This window comes from Denticeps clupeoides, chromosome 2 (assembly GCF_900700375.1).
Source record: "Denticeps clupeoides chromosome 2, fDenClu1.1, whole genome shotgun sequence".
NCBI lineage: Eukaryota > Metazoa > Chordata > Actinopteri > Clupeiformes > Denticipitidae > Denticeps > Denticeps clupeoides.
The window spans coordinates 1,418,846-1,434,491 of NC_041708.1; the positions used below are offsets into that span (position 1 = coordinate 1,418,846).

Genomic DNA, 15,646 nt, shown 5'->3' on the forward strand with positions numbered 1-15,646 from the left:
ATATAGCGGTATCAAACGCTTTCGATGAGAAAAGATAAAATTCCAGACCAACGCAGTCCATAATCCAGTCCAGTTAGGTTTATTGTAATTCCGGATGATTGGCGACATTGGGGAAAAAAAGTGACACGGAACAGCGTTTTTTTCCATCATACTGATTGTTTAAGCTACAGGATAAGATGAAAACACACATTTAACAGCAATGCTCTGGACGACGATCTGCAGAGGTATGAGGTCTGACCGTCCCCTGTCGGACTTCGGTTTTATAAGGCACATGCAACTGAAATCATCTCAAAAGGCAAAGAGAAGCGTGCATCAAATTCATGACCCTCTAACCCCCAGAAACATAATAAATCCCCCAATCACCATTCCCACTTCGTTATAGTAATGTTCTACACCCCCAAACCATTTCAACTCTTAGTAAACCAATAGCGTGAGAAAAAGAACTTTTAAATGCTGCCACACATTGCAGAAATGACCTTTACCTGTACGTTTATATGAATGCAGTACGTGCGTGGTTGGCACACAGTGCAGTCCTACTTATACAACTACATGATAGTTTCCACTATAATAAAGTACATGTTTAATTTGAGAACTACGGCATACTTCAGTGCACTTCAGGAAATATCTATATAAAGACAATGGTTAATATTTCTATTATAAGTGATATAGAGAAATAATTTGCATATAATGTGGCCGGTTTGTGTAGAGCCTTCACTAATAAATGCCCGTGGGGCCACTCATTCCGAGCTGCTCCTGGAAGACACGTTCTACCTAGCCTACCCGAACAGACCTGACGCAGGTGGCCAGGGTCGTAGCTGCTGTAGAACCGGGTGTGTCCTGGCTTAAAAATCGGGAACAGGCACTTTTCCTTACAAATTATAGCATCAACAATGTGGTGTTAAACCGAATATGGAGACTGAACAGGTTAGCAGGTTAAAGACATTCTACATGGACTTTGGCTAAGAAAGGAAGCTGGACAGTCATGCTTAAAGGGTACAAAGCGTGCAGTTTTATATTCGTTTGCACAGACTGAGGGGGAGTCGTGGGTCTTCTTTCAGTCACTCCCTCCGCAGAGCTTCAGCAGGAGCTTCTTGTAGTCACCGGACGTGTCGCCCTGAGAAGCAGAGAAGAGGAAGCTGCTCACACGTTTCATGGTACCACGGCAAATTAACTTTCACCCTACAGAAAGTAGGGGTGGAATCTGCATGGGGATAAATCCCTGTTTTCCTTAGCGCAGCTGTGTTGCCAAATACATGATGTTTTCTGCCAAAATCATCTATTAGCACACATTAAACAACAAAAGCTAATAAGTAAGTTCTTTCAGTGCTTACTGTACCGCTGTTAATAAGTGTGTTCCTCTGTAATTATTGCCGACAAGCAGTACAAATGAAATACCAACTTCCAAACAGCTCAATCCGCACAATCTGGCAACTACGGAGCAGCACTGTATTTTCATGTCAGTGCATACGTTTCTGGTTGGATGAATACAAATTCAGCCAAATGAATCATTTGTCCGTGCAGAATTATAAAAATGACTTGTTGAATATGTACATTAATATCACAAAAATGATAGCAACTGATATATAGTCAACTCTTTTATCTAGAGCGCCTTACAAATCAGTAGTTACAGGGACAGTAAGTGGGGTTTGAACCCGAGACTTGTTGACTACTGACTACTAACACCCCTTGCAGGAGAAGTGATCCATTCTTATTCAACACACTTTTTGTGGGCACGTTTTCAGCCAGGTAGTGTTGCTGCATTGGTATTCAACGTCCTTGGATCAGAGGGCGGAGCTTCCATTTTGTCATTGATTTCAGCATAATTTACTGCACCTTTAAAGGGACGTTGTGGTGGAAAAATGACATCTGAGATCAAAGGGAACCTGCACAGGACGAGCCTGACCCTATTTCAACATGCACTGCGTTTGTCACCGCAACGTTCCTTTAAGAAGGGGTTGAGTCTATATACCGACTCACCGAGATGGCAGTGTAGAGGGATTTCCCGTACATCCTCAGAAACTCCTGCCTGATGTCCAGCATGTCCACCTCGGAGCGGGACACCATGATCCGGATCAGAGTCTTGTCTTTCGTGCCAGCCCCCTGTTAATGTCATTAACACACACTTAATCAACAGGAGACCACGCGCAGGCAGGAAGCGGTGAAGACACTTTCAGGGGACTGTGGTCTCATGGTGTCAAAGTCAAACCGCACCGCCCTGCATCCCCTCCTCGCAGTGGGCTTCACATGCAGAACTTTAACATTAGACGTTTCATTCTCAAGCCAGGACGCACTAAATGAGCACATTTACATCAGCTATCGGTTCCTCTCCTGTCTCATTTGTAGTCTTAAATCTGGACCATTTCAAGAAAAAAGTTCAATACAGAACCAGCATACATCACATAAAGCAAAAAAAAAAAAAAGTGTAAAATGCATGATGACATTTAATGTATCTGAATTTCCTTTTTTTTTAATCTTAACGTGTAAGTTTTGCCAATTTTGGACACCTGACCAGGCAACCCATGTTCTAGAACCTCCCACCTTCAGTAACTGTGCAGCTGGCAGCTGGGATAAAATGATGGTGGAACTGGTCATACTGGCCCCGGAACAGGTTTAGATGGGAATCTGAGAATCACAGGAAATTTCCAGTGATGGCTACAGCCATCAGATGGACAGGACACATTTCCCCAGGACAAATTTCCTACAATCAGCAGTTACAGGGACAGTCCCCCCTGGAGACACTCAGGGTTAAGTGTCCTGCTCAGGGGACATGATGGTAGTAAGTGGGGTTCGAAACCGGGTCTTCTGTTTCAGAGGCGAGTGTCTCTACCCACTGGGCTACGGTCACCCAAGACACTTACGTGCATGGCTTTGTGAAGTCTTTCAGCAAAGTAGACCGGCGTGTTCTTGATGCATTTCACTGGGGGAGGAGAAGTAAAGACGCAAAGGTTCAACTTCAGATACAGGACAACAGCAAACTCTCCAATCTGGCAACATGGAGAGAAAATAAATAAATAAATAAAAAACGCCAATTTGCTCACCTACGGCCACCATTCCGGACTCCAGGTTCCCGGACATCTCACTGCAGATGCTCTTCTCAATGTCCTTCCCACACATATGCTGGTACTCATTGAACACTGCAGAACAACAGGAAAATAGGAACGTTACAAATAATTTACTTTTTTATTTTTTTTTTTTAAAGACGACAGTCTGACACCAAAAGTATATTTTCCATTAAACGTCATCCACAAAAACATGAGCTTGCAGCCTGGCCGCTTCCTCGTAATTAGGATTAAGGTTGAAGGCAGACTACGGACAAGATGGACTCCCTACCTGCCCTCAGGTGAGGCTTGCTGCGAGCGCACAGAATGGCATTGAACTGCGACTCGTCCGTTCCCACTTTGTTCTCGCCAGCGGCGTACAGTTTCTAACACGAAAACACAGCAAAAAGGAGCTCGACATGCTCAAACATGCCAATAAAACGAGGGGGAAAGCTCCAGTGGTCACCTGCGCGTCCTGCTTGGCCAGAGAAATGTCCACGGTCTCCCTCTCATCGCGGTTACCCTGACAACACAGGAACGGCCGTTACCCCCCGGAATCGAACCAGCATCTCGGTGACTTTTTACAAGACCCACTGACAACATAGTGCCATCATTTTACTTTTAGAGATGGAACTTTGGCCACGAGAATTCGCGAGGCCTAGCCAGCTTTCCTTCAAATGAAACATTCCAGTGGTTTTAATAAAACAGTAATATCACTATTTTGGTGTTCGCTCTGCTTGATTATGAATATACTTTTATTATAATTTTTTTTGTAAATTACATGAATAAATGTAAATTTGTGCAGCAGACCTACCTGAGACAGAGCAATCAGAAGTCTCCTGAAATGTCCTGAAGTATCACCGGCAATGGCATCTTCTAGAGACTTACCATGATCTGGAAAAATGCATTAACCATAAACATTTTTTTTCTTCATACAAATCAGACAAGCACAATTATTGGTACCATTGTAAAAAAACAGCAACATGAATGGTTTTACTATCACGTTCCTGAAAACCAATGTGGTGAAGTATAATGGGCTTGTGGTTGGTGGATATCTGATACATGCAGACCTGCTTTGTAGATCTGATTGATTTCCCGTATCTCCGCGTTGTTGCGGGACGCCAGGATCTCGATGAGGCAGGCTTCGTCTGTCCCCGCCCCCTGCCAGAGGTGCAGCAAATAGAGAAAATGAAAAAAAAAAAAACAAACTCTAAAGTATTGTCTGTGTACAATAGGCGTGTAGAAGCCCAGCCCTGTAATTACACACAACCATCCCTATTCCCCGGCTGGACCCACCCGACCTGTTGGCCTCCTCACTAGACCCGACAAGTATTTACAAAGCGAGAGTAGAGCAATTAGCGACAGCTAGCACCTTTATTGCATGCCGCAGCTCGGCGGCGTCGTAGTGCGTCGGCGACATCATCATGGCCAGGACCAGCTCCTCGAAGTGACCCGTGAGCTCGGATTTTAAATCGTGGACCAGGTCCTTGAAAAGAAAACAGAGCGGAACGTGAAGAAAATTCCAGATCCCGCGGGTCGACGGGAAGGACGTGTGCCCGTCGCGCACCTTTCCGTACGTGGTTTTATACGCCTTCACCATCGGCACGCGCTGCTTGTTGCTCCGACTGCCGAGGAGTTCGATGATGGCGTTCTCATCGGTGCCTGCGGGAATCGCACACGGAGCACTGCCTCAGTACGACAGACGGACGTGTTCATAGCTCACGCACGTGACTCATTAATATAAAAGAAATTTATTGACAGACCGAAACCCTTCATGGCCTTCCGCAGCACCTCCACATCCTTCAGCGGATCGGTCCCCGGGAAGTCCTTAATCGTCCCCCTGAAGCCTTGCTGTTAACAAAAGGTTTGCACAAAATATAATAATTAAATGACTTTTTTTTTTTTCCATGGTCCTGGATGTCGGTGGATGTTGTTTGTTCTTGGAAAAAAAATAAGATTATATAGATATTACATAAGATTAAATTCACGTACACAGTCATACACGGTACGATATGCAGTGAAATGCTTTAGCGACTGTACAGACCACAGTATTTCAAATATTTAAAGTATACAAAGAACCAATATGCAAATATTGGAAACATAACCAAATATTACACTTTTATGTCTTTAACATAAAACATAAAATATGTGTATGGTGAAGGTGTTCAAATGAGTAAAGTCAAAGTAAAAAGTGAAAAGTAAAAATGTAATTTGTGCAAGAGTAAAAGTTTGTGCAAGGATTCTGGGGGGGATTGAGTCCAGAAGTGACTGAAAGTGAAAGTACAGTATAGTAATAATAATAAAACTATACTATAAAGAAAGTGACTAAACTCACGCTTATAGCTGGTACCACCGATGGGGTTCCACCACCGTAGGCAGGCATGGAGGGGTTGGGCACAGGGGCTCCCGGGTACCCGGGCATGGGCTGCTGGCCTGGGGCAGGCGGACCACCGGGGTATCCCTGCGGCATCCCACCACCTGGCTGAGGGGGAATTCGAAAGCCACGCACTTTAACTTTAACTGCACCCTTACCAACAATTTAAATAAATCAACCGACTTCTAATGAAGTCGGGGGCCTGAGACGATGTCTGCGTTTCAGTAGGAGCAATTATTGAGCAATTTGGGCAGAAAAAGACACTTACTGCACCGTATCCTGGAGCTCCGCCCCATCCACCTGGGAGGAGAAGAGACGTGATCCGGTTTAAATGGATTAGAACAATTTGAATAACAAATCTGTTTCTAAACTTGCATGAAACGAAACCCCACCAGCTAAAATATTTTCAACACAGATGTTCCAAAACCAAGTATTTAAAAATTATATATATATATATATATATATATATATATATACACACACACACACACACACACACACACACACACACTGTACTAATACTGTATTTATTCTAATGTACTTTATTGTATGCATCACATGGTATTTAATTAATTTGCTCAATTTTTTTTAACACAAAGTGGAGAAAATCCTGTCATAGATTTAAATTTGATATAAAAAAAAAAGGGGAAGAAAAAAAAAAAAAAAAAAAGAGGATGTTTGCTGGGGATCCGCATGTCGCTTCTCATCAGTCTCGTGACCCCCTTCCATAAACGGAGTCACCGTACCTGCGGCAGGCATGGAAGGATAGCCGCCCTGCTGAGGAGGGAAACCGCCGGGCTGCCCAGGGTATCCGCCCGCTGGGGCAGGGTAGCCCCCTGGGGCAGGAGGGTATCCCCCCGCTTGAGGCGGGTAGCCCCCAGGTTGTCCAGGGTAGCCGCCGGGCTGTGGAGGGTAGCCTCCGCCCGGAGCGGGGTAGGCGCCAGGCTGAGGGGGGTAACCCCCGGCTTGGGGAGGGTACGCCCCTGGCTGGGGCGGGTAGCCCCCTTGCTGTGGAGGGTAGCCCCCTTGCTGTGGAGGGTAGCCGCCGGCCGGAGGATATCCAGGGTAACTCATTTTCGTGTCCTGGAATGCAGAAACTGGCATTTTAGTGGCCAGACATAATAATTTATTATTCTAAGCACTTTTATGTTTGAATTGCACATTGAATGTAAATGCATTTACAGCCTTCATGTGCCCACATTACACAAAATTTGCAAAAACAATCATTTACAGCATTTATCAGACGCCCTTATCCAGAGCGACTTACAATCAGTAGTTACAGGGACTTCTGTAACTGGGTCTACTGGTTCATAGGCTACTACCACCCTACCACAACCCAATCAGAACACAATGGAAGCCCATCTGAAGGACTTTGCTACGGGAACGCCATGGAACCGAGCAAATTGGGGTCAACTGAGTGATTAACGCGTACAATGGCCACATTTATATACTGGCCTCAGCAATATACTAGCTATTGATGTCCAAACTAAAACAGTCTAGTACAGACAAACCTGATACATTCATATACACAAACAGTTGCATTTTTTTTTTTTTAAACATATTATTTTTTGTGATTCTGAATGCAATTCAATCAAGTTTATATAATGAGGGGTAAGATAGTATCTATTCTGATGTCTATGACTCTGATGAGAGTTAATCCAAATACTATTAACATTCTAAACGTTATAGATTAATGGAAGAATAACTAGTTTACGGTACATTTGGAGTAAGTACGTAATGCAGAAATACGTAGACGTTTACATTTATAAAATGTTTAGTTCTGTCATATCTAGCCCTCCATAATCTGTCAGGTCGTGTATCCAGCAATTTGACGTCCGACCACGCCCTCGAAACCGCTGGCCACGCCCACAGACGACAAAGGTCGCGGGCGCTCGCACTGACCCCCCCCCCGCCACATTCCAGACGAACTTCCTCACAAGTTTCCTCCGAATTCATCCGATTCCTTTATTTTACCACGCGGCGTCAGGACAAGTATGAAATTCACCAACCGTAACAATAACCATAAAAATAAACATTAAAAAATTACAATATGAGGAAGTTGACGCAGGCGTGGCCTACTGTAGAAAAGAAAAAGCCTCTCCCGCATTCGACACGACGTGACTTTCGCAACGTTCGCAAACACTTTATTTAATCCACGCGAAGGAACCAGGGCGGCGTCAGATTTTTACCAGCAGAGGAAAACGGGGGGAGAACGAATAAAACGAATAAAACGAATAAAACGAAAGACGGCGAGAAGACGCGAGGACGCGGGCAGTCGCAGCAATTCGAAATAAAGTTCATATTCATCGTCGTACCCGCTGCCGTCCAAACGCGCGTTTTTATCGCGGGTGGTCGACAGCGCGTCCGACGTCACGACCTGGCGTTTAATGACGCCACCCCCCCCATCATTAAAAAAGGAACGGTCTGCGGACGCAAGCCCGAATCGACCGGGCGTCGTCACGCGTAAAAAGCGCTCCGGGTTTGTGGAAAAGAAGAGCGGTAATAAGCAGGCGCTTACTCGGTTGATGCGGGACGCGGCGGCTCTCGGCCAGGAAGGGCGCACTGATTCGGGCCGACTATGGTGGGCGGTGCCTGCAAACAACACGACGTAAAGCGGGGCCAAGCCACGCCCACGACGTGACGCGCTTCCATGACGCGTGTGGCGTGCGTGAAAAATGGCGGCGCCTGCAGTGTGGCCGCTCCGTCGGTAGGGGCGCATTTCCCCTCACACAAAAACACAAAACATATTATGAATTATGTATTAACATGTTTTGTTGTAAAACGTGTTGTCGAAATCTTAACCAGATAAACATATGCAGGGTTTTGTGCTTTTCTTGTCCATCTTCCACCTGTGTTGATTTTGCACTCCGGTATCAACACTCGTCATTCAACCCGAGGATCACCCCCGATGTAAATGAATAGACACGTTAGTGTGCAGTCTCGGTTTGTATTTTATTCTGTGGTTTCGTGAAACCCAGGGAAAATTAATTGTGACATAATGAGCTTGGATTGTAGTATTATAAATGAATGAAATGAGTTTTTTCCTCCTCTCTAGACAGGAGTGAGACTTCACTATGAACACCTCATACTCACGTCCCGCATATACTGGTGTGATAGAATTTAAAGTACACCCATGATGCTGAAGTTAGTTCATTAGTCACAGCTGCTTATTCAAATAGTCTGTTCCACCTTAAATAATGCAGGCTGCAATACTAGTTATTTTACATTGAAATGTCCATATTCGTCATAAAGTTCCGAGGTGAAAAATTACAGAAAGGTATAAATCGATACTATTTCTCGACAATCCGAATTTATACTTGACAGGTGTGTTTTCAGCGGCACAGAGCCCTTAGTTGTTGTTTTTTTTTTTTTTTGTAAGTCACACACACACACACACATGTATGTGTATATATATATATACACACATACGCTTCCTTAACTGCTAGGCCACCACTGCCCCAGAATGCCATTCGTCAATAATGCACAGTTTTTCAGTGAAAACAGGGTTTGGCCAGGCAGGTAACACCTGATACCATTTGTAATAGTTCAGGATGTTGAGTGGGCACAGAGATCATCACCATATACAGATTTTAAACGTTCTTTATTTCTGAAACAGATTTCCTGGCTGAACTACACCCCCTACAGGCGCAATGCGTGTACTGCAGCCTGCTGAGCTGTATTTAAGGTGGAACTGCACCCTACGGAGCAGAATTTAAGGTGGAATTGACCATTCGAATTAGGAGCTACTTTAGCGTCGTGTTTCACTTTGTGAGCTGATTATTAAATGCCGCTCCAGCCAGTCAGAGAATCTCCTGCCCCTGAAGCAGCAGGCGCACCTCGCAAAGTGGGGGCTCTACAACAGCTGACCCCACAAACACACACATCCAGGACGCCATCACCATTTCTCCTAAGTGCAATATGTGTGTATCTACCCACTCTGTACATATGTAAAATCTCACAAATATATATTTTATGTATATACAGACACACACACACACACATATATATATATATATATATATATATATATGTAAAAAAAATATCTGTACATATTTTATATATTTTCAGGGTGGTAGTAGCCTAGCGGGTAACACACTCGCCTATGAACCAGGAGTCCCAGGTTCAAATCCCACTTCCTACCATCGTGTCCCTGAGCAGGACACTTATACCTGAGTGTCTCCAGGGGGGGACTGTCCCTTTAACTACTGACTGTATGTCGCTCTGGATAAGGGCGTCTGGTAAATGCCGTAAATGTAAATTTTACAACTCACATTCGCAGTTTTTATATTATACATTCAACATAGTGTCTGTGTTATTGTCTTGTACTGTCCACTTCCTGCGACTAATTAAGGATCATCTTATCTCTATCTTATAGAAAAACTATTATGATGTCAGGGCAGCATGGGCAAAATAAATGTTAAATAAATGTCAATTTCATAACATGCCACTGACATTATAAGCAATGTGCATATAAGTAGTCAAGGTAGGATGAGCATTTTGTGCGAGGACTTCCTTGCAGAAGTTCAGGGCCAAACATTTTGTCATTCAACTCTACCTTCTTATCCCCTCACCTTCTGCTCTCGTTGGTACGGTACGTTTCCTCACGGTTCGACATAGACACGTATTGTCCTTGGCCAGCTGGAGCTCACCTGCCCTGTCTGCTGTGGTTGTGAGGGTCATCTTCTGCTTGCGGCCTCGAACATTCAGAATGACTTTAGACAGCTTTAATGAATTTTTTTTAAAAAAAGGTGTGTACAAAGTAAACCAATTCTTCTCGTTTTGAATGCTAGGCCTGAACATGACCGACATCTAACGCTGCTGATCGTGGGCTCATGCTGGCAACCGTGCTTTGTGTACGAGTAAAAACCTGTTCCGGCACTTCTGCAAGCAACACATAACTCAACACTTTTTACTTTTTTTTCCCATATAAATAAACAGCTTAACAGTTTTTTTTTGCTAGTCCTTTTGCGTTTGCACACTTTAGTATATTTAATATATTTCAGAGCCCGAGCCACCTTCGACAAACAAAAAGAAATTCTGTAAGACAACGTGAAATGAAGAAACTGCTTTATTTGTGATTTTGTTGGTCGGATCTTCAGTCACTTTTCTACTTCATGAAGATGAAAACGTCACCAAAAGACTGTACTTCAACACATGCAGAGCTAAATACAAGTCCTTCGAGGACATAACGACTGTACGGGGGCTCAGACGGGAATGGACAAGGGACAGCTTCACCTCTCAGATCGTCTCGTTCTCATGCATATAAAAATTCAAACAAGGCACCCCCAAAGTAAAGGGTTTAAAGTCCCATCTGACGATGAAGGACGATGTGCATCCAGAGGACGAGACAACCCCAGTAAGACTAAAACAGCTCACAGCCTATGAAATGTCAAGCTCCATGTTCTTAGACACTAAGAATTAATGAACAACGTACGAGTCAGCGGTCACCTATAAAGTGAACCGAGCTTGGTGTAGACGGAGGTTTTTTACCGTTAAAGCACTACCAGAACCCCAAACGGTCATTTTAGCACAACTTCGCCCAGCAGGACTACTTTCTACGTGGAGGTATATGTTCGGGATGTTTGGTCACGTAGTGCAACAAGGCGGGAACCTCGATCCACGTTCACGGATTTATGAAATGCGGGACTTTTTTTTTTTTTTATTTTTAATTCCTGCAGGCGCAACTTAAGACAACCCCAACGCGTGTTGCACTTCTCCCATCAGACGGAGGTACGAATAAACCCCTTGGTCCTCACAAGGCTCCAGCGAAGTTTAAGACCCCGCCCACTTTTTGCGTCATTTCTAAGTGCTCGTCGTCACAGATTGTATATTGCAGAACTCTTTTAGTGCAAGAGGAGGAGCCACGACTCGCACCGCCGGCCCTCGCATCCGTCACAATGCAGGAGGGGACAAAACACACACACACACACACACACCCTCCCTCTGGAACGTTAAAAGGTCGTCATGGCAACCGTCACAGTGCAAAAAAAAACCTCCGCCTCGCCGAGTCGCGGAACGATCAGCGGCCATGACAACCGCGGAATGAGCGAAGCGGAAACACGGGGCGACTTGACAACACGCACGCCGCTCAGCACTCGATCTGCGACTGCAGCTGGCGGCGCAGCGTGAGCGTGCGGCGGTGCAGCTGCTGCATCTGCTGCATGCGGTCGCGCTGGCGCGCCAGGTTCTGCGGCATGGGGTAGCGCTGGCAGCCGTACAGGAAGCGGTACGGCACGCGCACGTGGCAGGCGGTGGCGCGGCAGCGCGGCTGCGGCATGGGCGGCAGCAGCATCCAGCGCTTGCGGCTGGCGCAGTAGCGGTACGCCTCCTTGCGGTACTGCTTGTCCAGGTCGTCGCTGTTCTTCCAGCCGCCGATGACGAACACGTCGTCGCCGAGGTAGCAGATGGCCGCGCCCTCGATGCTGGTCACCTCCGGCGGGAGGCTCTCCAGGATCTCGTCGGAGATGCGGGCGCTGATGGTCTGCCGCGCCGCCTCGTCCCGCACCGCCGTGTAGCTCTTGGGGCAGCAGGACGCGGTGTGGTAGAAGTTGGTGGAGGCCACGGCCATCTGGAACAGGCAGTAGTTGTCTATGAGCGGCAGAGACTCCACCTCCTGCCACTGGCGGCTGTCGGTGTCGTAGCGCGTGGTGACCGTCTTCAGGCCGTCGTCGTTGTCGGTGTCCACCGGCGTCCGGGCCGTGACGTAGACGTAGCGGTCCTCCACGCTGATGGCCTTCACGTCCCGCAGGATCTTGGGCGCCGACTCCAGGTTGTGCCACTTGTCCTGCTCGGGCTCGTACACGCTCACGTCCTTGAAGCCGGGGCTGAAGTTGCCGTGGCCGCCGATGCTGTACAGGATGTTCTTGATGCAGGTGAGGCCGAAGGAGTGCTTGCGCGTGGTCAGGTTGCTCACCTGCTCCCAGGTGTTGCGGTTGGGGTTGTAGCGCTCCACCGTCTTGGCGAAGCCGGGCTCCATGGACCCGGCCACGTAGGCGTGCGAGTCGGTGCAGGCGATGGCGTGGCCGTCCAGGTGGTTGTGGATGTGCGGCAGGTTGACCCAGCGGTCCTCGTACACGAAGTAGCCCACGCACTCGCTCAGGTAGTCTCCGCCCTCGGAGACGCCGCCGACCACCATGACCACGTCCATGTTCTGGCCGAAGCGGGGCTGGAAGGCGGCCGTGTACGACGCCCAGAGCTCCGCGTCCGCCGACTTGAGGCTTTCGAAGCGGATGGCGTGCCACTCCACCGCCTCGGCCACCAGCTGCAGGCAGCCGGCGTTCCTCGCCACCAGCGGCTCGTTCTTCACCACGCTGGTGAGGTACGTGGGCTGGATCTGGGGCAGCCGGAGGAGCCGGAACAGCTCCTCGAAGTAGCGCTCCCGCTCCTCCAGGTTGCGCTGGGTCCACTTGACCACGGCGGTGAACAGCACCTTCTCGGAGTCCACGGTGATCTCGGCGTCGGACAGCCAGTCCCGGACCAGGTGGAACGGCAGCGTGTAGAACTCGTCGTCCTGGATCACCTTGTGGAAGTTGCGGCGTATCATGTCGGCGGCCCGGAGCGCCAGCTGGTCCAGCGTGTACATGTGGGCCAGGCTGTGCACGGCCACGCAGTTCGCCAGGCTCAGCTTCCGCTTCAGGAACTCGCCGCAGAACTCCTTCAGCTGCACAAGCAGGAACCTTCAATTAAAGCAAGACAATCACATTAATTACGCTGTGGAGTTCTGTACTTAACAAAAAGTGGAGACCTGACCTCCACAGTCACCGGACCTGAACCCAGTCCAGATGGTTTGGGGTGAGCTGGACCAACAAGTGCTAAACACCTCTGGGAACTCCTTCAAGACTGTTGGAGAAGCATTTCAGGTGACGACCTCTTGAAGCTCATCGAGAGAATGGCAAGAGTGTGTAAAGCAGTAACCAGAGCAAAGAAACTAGAATATAAAACATGTTTTCACTTATTTAACCTTTTTTTGTTAAGTCCAGAACTCCACATGTGTTCATTCATTGTTTTGATGCCTTCAGTGAGAATCTACCAACGTAAATGGTCATGAAGATAAAGAAAACACATCGAATGAGAAGATGTGTCCAAACTTTTGGCCTGTACTGTACATGTCCCAACAATGGTCCCACAATGACCAATGCCCTTTGGTCAAAAACCAAATAAATGAATGAATACCTGCATCTTAATAGTCATCTACTGCAGGTATTGCATCCGTGTCCATATCCGTAAATGTTTTTGAGTGCGCGCACAAAAACTGATGCAAAAAATGCACAATACAGACCGAGGTTGTACGTACGTACATATCTACGTAGATAACAGCAAGTACATTTTTGGCTTAAGGAGAGCTTTGGTTATTCTGATTCACCGTTCAGAGAGCGGAAGCTCAGACGGTCGGATCTGGAATTTGTCCCCTTATGATGTCATAAGGGGAAAGGTTACCTCCCGTTTCTCATTCTTTTTCCCACCCCTCCCCTAGAACATGATCTCCACCGACCGTCACAGCTTCCAAACATGTGAAGCATTGCAGTTGCTGTGATTGGATGTAAAAATTATTTTTTTTAGTTTCGTCACGCGAGACTCTGAAGATCCAGCGGATTCATTTATTTCTTCTGGGAAAACGGCGACACGACTTCCTGTCTGTACCAGACATTGCGGTTGGTGGATGGTGTTGATGATGTCATATCCTCGAACAACCCCTCAACTCCTATAGGCCGCTCTCCTCCTCGTCCCGCCTCTCCCCTCCTCATTAGCATATAAAGCTACAGACGGTGAAATGGTGCATCCTGGGAAATCTCGTTGTGGGACTGGATCAAAGTGGGAGTACTTCTGCACCAAGGAAAGCAACTTCAGATGCAGAATTCGGGGACCAACAAGGCCGACCATGTCAGGGGACCTTTAAATGCGTGGGACATCGTTCGTTTCCTCCGCAAGTGAAAGTGACGTGATTTTCATTGTGATAGACAGCAGCACAGCACATGGTGACACGGTGAAATGTCACCGTGGGGCAGTGGTGGCCTAGCGGTTAAGGAAGCGGCCCCGTAATCAGAAGGTCCCGATCCGCCAAGGTGCCACCGTCCCCACACGCTGCTCCCCGGGCGCCTGTCATGGTGCCCACTGCTCACTCAGGGTGATGGGTTAAATGCAGAGGACACGTTTCACTGTGTGCACCGTGTGCTGTGCTGCTGGGTATCACAATCACGTCACTTGGTGACAGTGGGCACCATGACAGGCCCACTGTCCAGGTCGCCTCACCTGTCCGCCAGCTCCAGCACCTCGTGGACGTTGGCGGTGCTGACGCGGATCTCCCCGGTGTACATGAACTGGATGACGCTCTCCACCGTCTCCAGGTCGGAGCCGGTCTCCGAGCTCCACTCCTTCATCTCCACCCGGCGGGACAGCGACTCGGAGAACTGGCCGCCCAGCAGCGGCGTGAAGTAGTCCGTGGCGGCGGCCAGCACCGAGCGGTGGGCGCTGAGCTCGAAGCTGCTGGCCGCCTCCCCCGCGGCCGCCCGGCCGCTGAACGCCAGCGTCACGTCGCAGAACTGGCCCAGCTTCCTCTGCTCGTTCTGCCGCCGCGACAGCTCCGAGCAGTGGGTGGACGAGGAGAACTCCTCGGCCTCCTCCGAGTCCCCGTCCCCGACCAGCGCGCCGGAGGACGCGCCGCTCCCGGCGCCGGCGCCGCGGTTCGGGTCGTCCGGGTTCGGCGCTGCGGTCGCCATGTCGGCCTCGGCGGGTTTGGTCCGTAAAAATCGCAGCAGGTCGGTTCCGTGCAGGAGGCTCATACACGAACACACGAACATAAACGACGGCGGCGGCGGCGGCCACGGACATGCGCAGATGGGCGCGGCCGCGCCTGGTGACGTCACACGCGAGGCTACGGCAAGACGGACGCTCGTTTATTTCACCTTCATTCTCGCATGAAACGGATTCTATTCCTTTTGTAACATACGAGCATATTCCCTATAGAAATGACAGGACAGTTAAATATATTATATTGATTTTTATATTCATGTGTGATAATTTATATTTATTGTGTGATGATTCATTACATTTACATCGACAAAAAGGTTTAACACGATACTAAACATTTTTGTAGATGTAAATGTAATGAATTATCACACAATAAAACGGTCCATCAGAACTCACTAAAATGCAAACTAACTGTACACTACTTAAACATACGTGCATATTCCCTATGGAAATGACAAGACCGTTAAAAATGTATTATATTTATCTT

The 15,646-nt window shown here is 47.8% G+C and overlaps 2 protein-coding genes across 2 annotated transcripts; both read right to left on the minus strand.

Annotated features, from left to right (window-relative positions):
• Positions 1-60: 60 nt before the first annotated feature.
• Positions 61-8,004, minus strand: anxa11b (annexin A11b). The gene is made up of 15 exons (XM_028969810.1): positions 7,931-8,004; positions 6,159-6,495; positions 5,681-5,712; positions 5,374-5,520; positions 4,802-4,889; positions 4,606-4,700; positions 4,411-4,524; positions 4,109-4,199; positions 3,853-3,932; positions 3,505-3,561; positions 3,331-3,424; positions 3,039-3,134; positions 2,859-2,917; positions 1,978-2,100; positions 61-1,114 (listed from the first exon to the last, which is right to left on the minus strand). Exons 2-15 carry the CDS (start codon positions 6,484-6,486, stop codon positions 1,055-1,057), a joined length of 1,464 nt encoding a protein of 487 aa, XP_028825643.1. The 5' UTR covers positions 6,487-6,495; positions 7,931-8,004; the 3' UTR covers positions 61-1,054.
• A 3,367-nt stretch (positions 8,005-11,371) lies between these two features.
• On the minus strand, positions 11,372-15,249 carry klhl11 (kelch-like family member 11). The gene is made up of 2 exons (XM_028969443.1): positions 14,662-15,249; positions 11,372-13,088 (listed from the first exon to the last, which is right to left on the minus strand). The coding sequence occupies exons 1-2, from the start codon at positions 15,207-15,209 to the stop codon at positions 11,501-11,503; spliced, it is 2,136 nt and encodes a 711-aa protein (XP_028825276.1). The 5' UTR covers positions 15,210-15,249; the 3' UTR covers positions 11,372-11,500.
• Between the last annotated feature and the right edge of the window lie 397 nt (positions 15,250-15,646).

Coding starts and splice junctions, on each gene's coding strand:
- anxa11b (XM_028969810.1), bottom strand. CDS start 6,486: ATGAGTTACCCTGGATATCCTCCGGCCGGCGGCTACCCTCCACAGCAA. Junction 4,701..4,801: donor GAAGGCCATGAAGGGTTTCG/GTCTGTCAATAA, acceptor CGATTCCCGCAG/GCACCGATGAGAACGCCATC. Junction 3,425..3,504: donor TGGCCAAGCAGGACGCGCAG/GTGACCACTGGA, acceptor TTTTCGTGTTAG/AAACTGTACGCCGCTGGCGA.
- klhl11 (XM_028969443.1), bottom strand. CDS start 15,209: ATGTTCGTGTGTTCGTGTATGAGCCTCCTGCACGGAACCGACCTGCTG. Junction 13,089..14,661: donor GTGCTGGAGCTGGCGGACAG/GTGAGGCGACCT, acceptor CTTTAATTGAAG/GTTCCTGCTTGTGCAGCTGA.